The following is a 12,244-nucleotide window of genomic DNA, read 5'->3' on the forward strand; positions in this document are numbered from 1 at the left end:
GATCTCGAAAACTGTAAGAACTAGAATGTTGGGATTAAGCATGCAGATTCTTAGGCTTCCTGCGCAAGCGCAGCGCAAGTTTGTTTCAGCAGGGTGCCACACCCACTCTAGCGCTCACAAATGCTCATAGCACTAATCCCGTCTAGCGCCCAGAGTTTCTCACATTTTGATCTATTTTGTAACCCACTTAGGTTCGGAATTGGAAGAAGAAGGCAGCAGTGGCCTGCTGAGCTCGGTGACCACCAGCACGAACTCGCAGGTGGTGAAGGATGGCAACAGCCAGGATGCGGTCCCCCAGAGGGACCGGGAGCCAACGCCGGCGGCTTCGGGGGCAGTGGTGCCAATTCGGATGCCAGTGCCGGTGGATTCGGAGTCGGCGGTGCGTTCAATACGGATGCCAATGGCGGTGGCGGTGGTGGTGCCAACAGCAACGCCTTCGACGGCTTTGGCGGCACTGGATTCTACGGACGTCAGCTTTAGACATTAACTCTCCTTTAAAAAAACGCACCTTATTTTTCTTGTCACCCACGAAAAGCACGAGAATAAAAATGCATTTTGTTAACTTAAACCACTTTTTGAGCACCACGCTATTGGATTTTTTGTTGCAGCAGCGACTTGTCTGAATATTTTTTAGAAATTCATTTTAAGTTTGTTTAGGAATTGCATACACTCAGTAAAAACATTGTGCTAAAATCAAGTACAAACAGTCTTGATTTGCATAAGAACGATTTCATGCTTAACATTTTAAGAACGTTCGTACTGGAAAGGTCTTAATCAAATTCCATGGCGTTTCGATTTCGAGCGCCACGGCGCCTAGCGGACGGTAGTGGTACTACAAACTTTGCCAAAGCTTGTTTAACATAATAGGTCATAACAAGACATCGGATTTTATGTAAAAACGTATTTTAAGCGAGCAGTGCAGAATTTATTGGATTAAATACAATAAACAAATACAATGAACAAGCCTGAGAAAACTGCACCAGAAGATTTAGAAAAGTGTTGGATTAGGAAAGGTACTTTGAGCCAATTGGTTTACGAATAATCTTTCGCAACATGAAAACGTATCATTTGATATATCTTCTGTTAGGTGGTTCTGAAAAATGTGTCTTAAGGCCGAATACATTTTATTTAGCCTAAAAGATTGACATCCAATACTTGGATTTTTACCATTCTTTTTAGGTTAATAAAATCGCGAATAACATTTTAAACATTTTTTTATGACTTACAAATTCTGACAACACATTTAATTAAAAACAAATTAACAATTTTTTATTATTTTATTACAGAATTGAAATTTAATTGTGGAGCTTATTCCAGTCGTATTAAAAATATTTGTAAGGATTTCCGCTGGTTTTACGATCTTAGACTTATATTGCCCATTATTTAATAAATATATGTTTTGTCTTCCTATTGATGCGTATCGATTTTATGTGTGCTCGAATTATATTGTGGCTATCGTTACCTTTTTTATTTATTTACCTACATTAAAATATATTTTCAAATCAAGAACAAACAGTTTAAATTGTTATGTTACATAAATTAGCTTCCATTCAATCATTACTAAACCACTTTGTAAAAAATGTTGGGGCAGCAATATTTGTAAAATTAATAAATAAACAACAAATCTTCGAAAATGCAAATGTCTTTCTTTAGAAAACTAAAAAAGATTTTCAGAACAATTATTTTTAGGGTGACCCCTCCTGTTATAGCGGATACATCCTCCCTAGCTAGTCGATACACCAACCTAGCATAGCGGGCACACCCTCCCAAGCTCCTATTTATTCTTCAACCGATCTGGCAGTATTCGAAGAAGCGCGCCAACAAGATGGCGCCTCGCAGACGGTATTCCTTTTTCGCCATCCGACGGTCACACCGCCGTTTCGAACAGATCGGTTTTTTTGAGTGGACGAAACGGTTGTGAAAGCGGACGAGCGTAAAAGTCTGAGGAACCTGGAAAACACACAACACAGTTTTATTTTTTTTTGAAAGTGAGTGCACGCAAGGAAAACCGACACAAAGAATAAAGGATATAGAAAAACAACACAAATTGAGAATGGCGCTGCAAGAAAAGCCGCTGAAAAAGGAGTTCTTGTGGAAGGGATAACAGAAAGAAGAAGCAAAGAAACAAGGATTTTTCGAAAAGTGTATCTACCTCGAGTCGCGTGTGTGTGAGTGAGAAGGAGAGTGAAACAAAAGAGGGAGAGAGCAATACGCAAGCGTGCGGCGTCGGTTTGAATTTGAATTTCTGCTCGATCCTCACAAAAATAAAGAAAGAAATACACAGAAAAATAGCGTTTTTTTGGCATTTTTTTTAATGTTTCAAAACGGAAAATGTCGCCGTCGTCGGGAGAGTGCCTCCTCTTAGTTGATCAAATAAAGCTTTAAGTCCTAAAGTTTAAAACTATACAAAAGAGAAGCAACCGCTTAGAAAACAAACATTTAAATTTATAAAAATATCCTCAAAAATACATCCTCAAAGAGAGCCCAAAGAGGAGAGCCCAAAAAGAAACCGAAAATAGGAAAGGAGCGCAGAGAAGAGGTGAAAAACTGGAAAAGTGGTTAACTGGAAAACTGGATTACAATGCAATCGCAGCGCAGCCGACGTCGCAGTCGCGCACCAAACACTTGGATTTGTTGTTGGATTAACAAAATGCACGCCGTTGCGTCGCTGCCGGCGTCGCTGCCTCTGCTGCTGCTGACGCTGGCGTTTGCGAATTTGCCAAACACCGTCCGCGGAACTGGTGAGTAAAGCGGAGACGCCGCTTAGAATGACGGGGACATAGCAAAAGTCGCGAGAAAACGGGGTGGGCGCACAAACAGAAATTCCAGGGCTCTAAAGAACGGTTTTGTACTCCCAAAACTTCTAAAAATCGAACCAATTTTAGGTGTTAGCTGGTTCTATATTGTATTATATTATTATAAAGGGGTTTAAGCCGATTCCCGGGCCTATACATCAAAAACATCTATAAATACTTCTTAGTTTAATATGGTATTTTTTGGTCGGATCCACTTCATGGTTACTTCTTTTAGTTTTTCCTAGACCCTAGTTTAAACCGACTCCAATAACTAAATAAAATTTCCTTATAAAATACCTACATTATTGAAACCTACCGCTTAAAAATGAATTCCAACTTTTCCAATAAATCGTTTTCTACGTTTAAGAACCTTTAGTCAGGGAATTTTATATTAAACAAATTAAAAAACTTCCAATCTACTTCTATTTCTAATCTTTTAAAACTGGAACAACCGAATGTACTTTTAACTTAAGGAATTTTAACTGCATTTCCTTACCACCAAAGCTTCGATCTTCAAAAAACAACTTACTTCCAATTGTATTACCTTTAACTGGCAACCTATAATCCCATCTTAAACCATCCTTTTATTTTTTAAAATTTATTAATATTTGACACTTTAAATATTATTAAAGTTGTAGGAAAAAGTTTGTTAAATATACCTTCCCTATTCATTGACTGGTTTATTTTATAAAAATCTTTAAATTTGTTTAAATTTTTCATATATATTTAGAAAACTACTTTTTAATTTGGTGATTCTAGTATTTTAATTTATTTGAAAAAAACAAGATATAAAATCAGATATTATAAACATAAAATTATATCATTTATGATCTCAACTTTAAGGATCTGCAGGGGAATTCGAATCTCGATTAATGCAGCTCTAAAACTTCTTGAAAATGTGCACTCTGTGTTTTTCCCACTCCCCTTTCGCCCCCTCTTCATCCGACTCCCTTTTGCGCTGCTCCTTCGTTGCCTTCCTTTATGTGGCTTGTGTTCACCGCGCTTCCTTTTCGCTGTCTTCCTTCGCTTCGCTTTGTTGTCAGTTTTCGGACAGGTGGTCGTTTTTTTTCTCTCTCTGGCTTCTCTCGCTTCCTCTCTCTCTCTCTCTGGTACTCGTTCTTCCTCTTTTTCGCTCTCTGCTGACTGCGCATGCGCTCTCAGATTTGAAAACCCACCTTTTCGAAAAAAAAAGACAAAACCGACCAAGTAAAATAATAAAAAATGACTGTTTTTACCGTCGGCAAAAGGCAAATTTTTCTTTGCCAGTACTTTTTCCTTTGTGTTTTTGCTGCGCTATTTGTTTTTCGAGTGGACAACTTCCTTTCCAACTTTTGGAAGTGAACCCTCCGCATGATATATGCCATATATGTACATATAGGGTTTTATTTGACAACTGGTATTTGGTTTGCTATTTGCATATGGAACGGCCGTTGTCTAATCATTGAGTAAATACCGGATCGGATCGGTTGTAGGTGTACTTAGGGTCGATTGCCTCAGTAAAATGTCAACTTTCCACGGAACTCGAAATCTTTTAAGCGGAATTCTGGGCTCAGCGCTGAGAAAGTGGGGAAATGCAGCTCAAGAAATGATAAACACATTTAAAACTAATACTAAAACTGAAGAACCCTTATATCATATTTAATATAATCGACAAAAAATTAGAATCATTTGGTTTCTCAATTTCGATAATGCAATATATGTACATTTATAATTTTATAATGGCTATGATGATATTTTTAAGATATCTTCAGCACCTAGTAAAATAAATTAAAAATGTAGAAATATTATAATAGTAAGAATTACTAAATTCTATGTAGTTTTATATTCTTGGGTCTTAAGATCCATTAATCAGTGCATCTGGTTTTCCAGTAATTAAATAATCGTTACCAAAATTCTATACCATATGGGAATTTCATTCTTACTCACTCAGTCTTTGTTTCTTCACAGCTGCAACTGAAGATCATTGAACTATTATGTTTATAACTTTTACCTAGGCATTTCCTGAGCTCGGGTTTCCGCCTCCTAAACTCTTTTTTCTGGGTTTATTAGCCATGGGCGATCGTGTGATCTTTGCGAGCGACAAAACATTTGCATTTCTCAGCTGCAAGAAATTAGCAAAAGGAAGTTGTAGTAAAAAGTAAATAAATGGACTAAAAAAACTATAAAATTAATTATCATATATAGAGAGTTTTGCACGGAAGAAAAAATACCTTTGTAATAGTATTATAGGTGGTAGAAATTGAGTTAATCAAAATTACAATACAAAATATTTGATCATTGAGAAAAAAAAACTGGTTTAAGCTTAATTTTACGGAGATCAAAAGGAACCATAAGTAGACTTCCAAGTTTTTTTGGTGGTAAACCTGACATCTTGCTAAGGGAATTCCTTTAGTAAAACAACTTGAGATTTATTTTCCATTTTTTGTGCATATTAAGTTCTCACAAATTTACGCCCCATTTGCTCCAATCCAAGTTTGTTCAACTTTGTGCGATCGAACGCCTGCATTTAGCCACCAATTTAGGGTATTATTTTTTTGCAGGTTTAATGTGGCACGTAACGGTTTCGGGGACCAACAACCACCGCATTCGATTTCATCATATCTCGGGGCAAAAGGGACTCTATAGGATGTGTAGCGCATAGGAGGAATAAACGACAGCTGGGCTCCTGGAGCCAAAAGTGAAACAGCAGGAAAGGCAGGAGCAACCCCTGAATCCTGGGCATATTGCACATGCGCGTCCTTTCTGCTGTTTGCTCAAAGATCAAATTACGATATATACATAGTAGTATAGTATAGTATAGTATGGTATGGTGAGCGAGCGAGAGGGGGAAATGTGAGAGAGAGTATCGCTTCAGATACTTTTGTATCTTTTGCCCGCTCTCTCAGCTATTTCCTGTATATCCTGTGGGCACCCCAAAAACAAAAAAGAAGGAAAACCAAAAACACATTTCTTGACTTTCGTAAGTCACGCACACGACGGTTCCTTAATTAGCCCTCGCCTAGACTTCCAGCAAATACTATATAAATACTATATGACCCATGCGCATAAAGTCCGTATACATAGCGCTGCATAACCATGGTTATGGGTCGTAAAAATGTGCATTTTATGATCGGAATGGATCATCCACATAAAGTTGCAACTAAATTTAATGGAAATACAATTAAAGGGGGAAGGGGAGCACTTAAATTGAAGGATCGGCTAGAGTATGAGGGTAGGAGACTATCTAGATTTATTACTGGGAAATGTGAACAAAAAAATAACTACTTAAAACGTGACCTTTAAAGGGGTGCAAGTAATAATACACTATGAAAAGGTTAAAATCTCTTACACCAAATCCCCTTTTGCATATTGCAAAATCAATTAAAGTTCGACTAGCGATCGTTAATAGATTATTCAAGTAATCAAAGTTATCATGCAATTCGCATTAAGGAAATTTGAATAAGTCATACATAAAATTATCATAAAAAAATGCTCAGACAACATTCCTAGCCATTCTGTTTTTTTTTCAAGTTAAAATTAACCCATTAAGACAACATTGTGTAATCAATTGATGTTTAATTAGCATTCGTTAATTGAAAAGCAATTCGGGAATATGTATTAACTGAAGTAAATCAATAAATCGCAAAAAAAAAGGCGACTGAAGTGCATTTACTACACCCAAAATAAAAAACCAGGCCAATTCTCACGACTTCAAACCCTTTTCCAAGGACGCGACACTTAAAAGCCCAGATTATTGTGAAAGTCTCTCTTATTTCGGCGTCTCAATTAATTTGAGACAACCACTTATCGACCATTTACTGTCGCATTTATTAATTAATCGACGCCGCCGACGAAGACCCAAAAAAAAAAAGGAAAATATATATAACTTTCCCATCAGTAACTTAAGAAGACTTAATTAAAAAACGGTATATGAAATCGGCTAATTTCTCAAGTGTTAAATCTGCTGTTACTCCTTGCCTTTCGCCTGGCCAAAAACAAAAAACCTGTAAATGATAAAGTAAAATAAAAAAGAAAAAAGTTGGGGAGACGAGAGGAATCTTGTTGCCTGGTCACTTGATATGGCATTGGATATACGGCAGAGCAGTTCCGTTCCAGACGATCCCGATCCCGATCCCGATCCTGTTTTTCGGGACACACCTTTGAAACCAGAATTGGCAAGGTTTTTCAGGTAGAATTCGGTTTGCCAATGTGTAGGATTCTCCTGCCCCCCCAGACTCTTCTCTCCCCGGAAATTCGCAATGTTTTTTTGCACACTTTGCTGTCTTTTCTGATATTTGTTATTTGTTCCCATAGTCATTGCATAAACATGAAAATCATTTTCCCAGCCCATCTCTCTCTTCAGTGTATGTTGACAACTACTTTCCAAGTTTTGTCTTGGGAAAATGCCTCAAATGGCCGTCGAATGAATTGAGGTTTTCTTCTCTATAGATATGCTATATATGTGTAATGTTTAGCTGGCCAAACTAATTATGAAAACAGTCCTCACATGTGTCGGCTGCAATTAAATCCGCTTACAAAAATCCATGGATTGTATGGATTCTAAATCTCAGCTCGGCTCAACTTGGCCTGGCTTGACTTGACTCGACTCTTCTCTTCTTGCCTTTTATTGACTTTTAATGATGGCCAGGCGAATTAGTGCGCCCTGACTTACTCTTTCTGCCATGGCCAGTTTAATGAGTTTTCTTTATGGCCAACACATGTACATTTCGAGTCGGTATATCTATATGGATACAGGTACTCGCACACATTCACAATTTGAGCCAAGACGGAGAGATACAAGATACACACAACAACAGAGACGACGAACGCACTGACCGAACAAGTTTTTAGTTTTTTCTTTTCTTTTTCTTGGGTTTTCTTGGCTGGTCTCTTTGGTCTTCTCTCCTTTGTGTGGCTTGTTCTTGAACGCGAACGCGATCGCCAAGTAGAAGTATCTGAGAGATACCACAAAAAAAAGAAGAAAAAAGGCTGACAACCTCAGAAGAACCCCTCCTTTCGACCCAGACCCGCCCCTTTTCCCCCCGCAGAAACACACACACCAACAGCGATTTTTATAGATATTACCCAAAGTGTCTTGTTTGGTTTGGTTTGGTTTCTCTCCTTCGCTTTTGGCCCGGTCTCTTCTTGTCTTCCAGGCTTTTGGGCTTTTAGGCTGGGCCCCTGCCACGCCCCCTGGAAATCCCCCGTCGCACGCTATGTTGCCATGAAATCAGCTCCGACACTCTTATACAACCAGCTCTCTCACTTGGTCTTTAAAATAGAAAATTGGTGGTTACCACCACGAATAGATGCTGAAGAATTCGCGAAAATTTTAAAAACTACTATAAGTGTAAATAAAAATACCTTTGTCTTGTTTTGTCAACCAATTTTAAACTCTAGTAATATTAAGCCCTTTCTAGAGGCTGAAGAATTCCGGGAACTACAATTAGATGGGTCAAAGATGCTCAAGAATTCGCGAAAGTATTTTTTTTTTAATTTCTAGGGGATTTTTTTGGATTAGATTGATTTCTTGTTCAGAAATAATTCTATTTATGTTTTCTAACAACTGAAATAAATCCAAAAATACAAAATTATTGTAAAATTGCTTTTGGGTGCTGCGTTACATAAATTTAGAAATTGTGTTTCTTTGCTCTTGTCTTGCCATTAAAGAAATTTACGATTTCCTGGGCAAACGCAATCAGTTGGCATAGAAACTTCTTGGCCAAGCTAACACGGCTCTCTGCCCTCTCTTTCCCTCAATATATAGCCGTCTCTTTCCCGTCTTCTATCCTGTTTTGGAGGAGGCAATGAAAAATGACAATCATCATTATATACACTTGAGCGGATCGACGACAGTCGCCGATCGTGTGCTCGTCGTCTTCTCAAGTTGAAACTGAAATTGCTCCGACTTTGTCTTTTCTTTCTCCATCTCCTCCTCCTCCTCCTGTTCCTTCTTCTTCTCCTCTTTATCCGTCTCCTTCTCCGTCTTCCTCCTCATATGCGTGTTTGAGAACCATCTGTAGGGGGAGAAATAGAGATCGGTCCAAGCTGAAGTGAGTGGTTGACTTTAAGAGATGCATAGATACTTTGGCTTGCATAATAATAATAATAATGATCGGAGGTCGAAGGAAAACGCACTGCCAAAAGATACGGGATGATATGGCGAAATGATACGTTTCATGGTGGTCCCAAGAGCCTTAGAAACCTAAAAGATACATCCGAAGGATTGCGCATCATAAAGATGGCAATCATGCAACAATAATAAAGATACGAATGATTCATGAACCCAAAACCATTTAAGACTATGTACATATGTGGAATTAACTGCTAACTAGAAATTCCTTAGTATTAAGATGTAGAACATGGTTATGTTCCATTAAGTTTACATCTGAAGAGTAATGGATACAATGTAAAGTAACTAGATACCAAGACAGATACTTAACAAAATAAAAAATACCTTAAAAACTGCAGGATACACAAACACTGGGATAAACACATGCTTCAAGCTGCCACTTGAAAATGTATCTCAAATTTCAAGCATCTGACAGTTGTTGGCTCTAAAGTACTTAAGATGCTTTTGGGAAACTCAAGGAAGTACAAAAAGGATGTACTCTGTTATGGCTGGTGGTTCCTCCCAGCAACAATTAGGATGTGAACAAAGTGAGAAACCTAATATATAAAAATTATTACAAATTTAAATATAATAAAAATACTATTTTTAAAGGATTTTTGGAAAATGATTTATACTATTTCTATGATCGATGCGTAATAAAATATTATTTTAGTTGTTTTATAAATTTAATCGATGTTTTAAAGTGGCTTAGTTAAGCGGTTTGGGTTTTAATAATAATAAATGGAATAGTTTTAAAAAGTAACTATTATGTTTACAACATTTTTATGATAAAGGGATGGATAGTGCATGAAATGAATTTTAAGCAACTCTTTAGGCCACGGCTGCTGGTATCTTTAATGCAACGATCATTAGCATCTCGGTTCCACTTCAACCGAACGATCACTTAGCATTGATTAGGCATATCTTTCCGATGCATCTTCTGGATTTTCAGACTCTTTCTCTTTGGCTTTTCCCTTAGCACTTGCAACCTGCGCGACATTTGCATAAGGCCATTTGCTAGGCGGCGCCAGAAGAACTAGCATTTCTAACTCTGGTGACAAATTAGCAGAGGCGGAAAGTAAATATGAATCGAAGACTCTGACTTTTTTCTTTCCTTCACATTTTTGTTCCCTTTTCCGAACTTTAACTAAACATTCACACGCTGGTTTGTTGTCTGCCGGAAGTGTTAAATGCTTCAGTTTATTTAAAGTATACACAAGAGGAGTAAGAGAGAGACGGGACTTCGTACAATATCACTCATATGCCATTATTTTTATGGATTTTCGAGCAACAACCCTTTTTGTTTGTGCGCCTGCGCGGCCTTTTTTCAGTTTGGCGCGCATTTCCTACGGCCACGACCTCTTGAACTCTGGCTCTCCCTCTCTATTGCTCTCTCTGCCTCTCTCTCTAGATATATTTTAAATATATTTTTTTCCCAGCGAGGGCGGATTTTGTCAAAGTGTCGCATATGTTTTCAAGTGCACTTGAATTACCAAAATACATACATAGATATATAGATTACCTACAACTGCAGCTGTGTGTCCTTTCCCGAGGGCTGTTTATCATACTCATCCTCCCCCCCCAGAACACATTTTCCACCCCCTCTTATCATGCACTCAATTACATCGTCGGGTAGGTCAATTATTCTCATAATATTATCTTTCATTTGGCTAAGCATTATGCTAATCATCCGAGCTTCGCATGTGGGAAAATAAAAATGCGAGTCGGTGTGGAAAACGGGGGAAAACAACAGCGACTGATGATGATCATCAAGTGGAAACAGCGCTCAACTGTGAAAAGTTTTGCTTGCCACTTGAAAACGGGGGTTTGTTTTTACTTACCTAAGTTAATAAGAAATGATAATTGTTAATCTTTAAAATGAAGTTAAAACTAAGGTGTTAATATTTGGTATAATTTAAGGATCAAACAAATTCCACTATATTATTCACTAATTTCTTGTTCATTTGTTTGCTTACGGATATCAATTTTAATAATATTTATTCGTTTTATGGTTGATCATTTATTTCAAATTTCCAGCACATCTCATATTTAGAAATATTGCAGTAATTAGTTTCGTAGTTCTTTTCCTTTACAAATTGATAAAGAAAAGTCTGGTCCGAACCCATTCATTAAGACATCAATCAGTTAACCCATAAACCACATTCCCAGGCATTTCCCCTTGGGTTTTCTCCCCTTACAAAAAATCGTCTAATCCAAAATCTATTTCAACATATGTTGCAATAACAATTTCGTAGACCGCAAAAACCACAAACTTCCTCCCCCAATGATCCAAAATTATACGTATGAATGGGGAAATCAGTGACGGGGATATCGGGGGTTATGATAGGGAAGAGCACTGGCGTCTAGTTATATTTTCTATAGATATTTATATTGTTTAGATTTTTCCAGTTTTTTCTTTTTTTTTGCTATCGCCGACGACAGTGGCCTATTAATCTATCAAAAGCTTCAGACGCTTCGGACCAAACAAAAGGGGTTAGCAGAGATAGAGATACAGGGGGCGAGAGAGATGGGGATAGATGGTGCGAAAGAGACAGATGGGAGTGGGCTAGAAAGAGAGAGGGAGAGGGAAAGAGAGAGCCAAGGCAAAATTCCATGCCACATAACCCAAAAAGACCAAAAGAAAGAGCGAGACGTTGTGTTTCGTTGACGTCGGTTCCCACACTCGTTTATACGTTTTACGACTTGCCCCCGCTCCACGCCCCCAACGCCCCACCGCCCCTGTGTGCCACTCCCCCTTTTTCCCCCCACTCGAGCCTTTTGCTACTCACTTCTCCAGCGATCTCGGCTACTTTTTCATTAACACTTTACAATCTTTCCGCATTTTGTTGCCTGCTGCTGTTGTTACAACGCCTCTGCATGACGCTCATTTTCCACTGCCCTGGGCATCTTCTATAATATGGTTTATTGGCCACACAAAAAAGTTATCGATTAAATCGATATTTATTGTTTTTTGAAATTTAATTGTCAATAAATGTCTTTATGTGGGATTGTAAACTCAATAAATTAAAGAAAAAACATGTGTACTCATAAGCTTTGGCTTTTATGTAAAATTAACTAAAAGCAACTACTTTATTTACTTATCGATTATATCGATATCACATGTTGACCTCGATAGTCCTTAAAATTTGTTTTTGGTATTTTTGGGTGGTTAATTTTAATTGTCTGTCAGCATGATTCCTTACTCAAATAAAAGATCGTAATTTGAACCCGAAGTATTGTCTACAACTATTATTTTCTCCTTAGCTATACTTCTTTCCAACAGTTTCCCACTCGCCATTACTCATTTATGTAGGCAAAGTATTTATTTTTTGCTAGCCCCCGCAGCAATTTGTGATCA

At 37.8% G+C, this 12,244-nt stretch overlaps 1 protein-coding gene across 1 annotated transcript in view; it reads left to right on the forward strand.

Annotated features, from left to right (window-relative positions):
- The first annotated feature begins 1,883 nt into the window (after positions 1-1,883).
- The window catches only part of N (neurogenic locus Notch protein), a 42,131-nt gene continuing 31,770 nt past the window's right edge, over positions 1,884-12,244 (forward strand). Inside the window, exon 1 of the mRNA XM_036819976.3 lies at positions 1,884-2,741. Within this exon, the coding sequence (XP_036675871.1) occupies positions 2,582-2,741 (160 nt within the window). The 5' untranslated portion in view covers positions 1,884-2,581. The remainder of the gene's footprint in view (positions 2,742-12,244) is intronic.

This window comes from Drosophila suzukii, chromosome X (genome assembly GCF_043229965.1).
Source record: "Drosophila suzukii chromosome X, CBGP_Dsuzu_IsoJpt1.0, whole genome shotgun sequence".
Taxonomy (NCBI): Eukaryota; Metazoa; Arthropoda; class Insecta; order Diptera; family Drosophilidae; genus Drosophila; species Drosophila suzukii.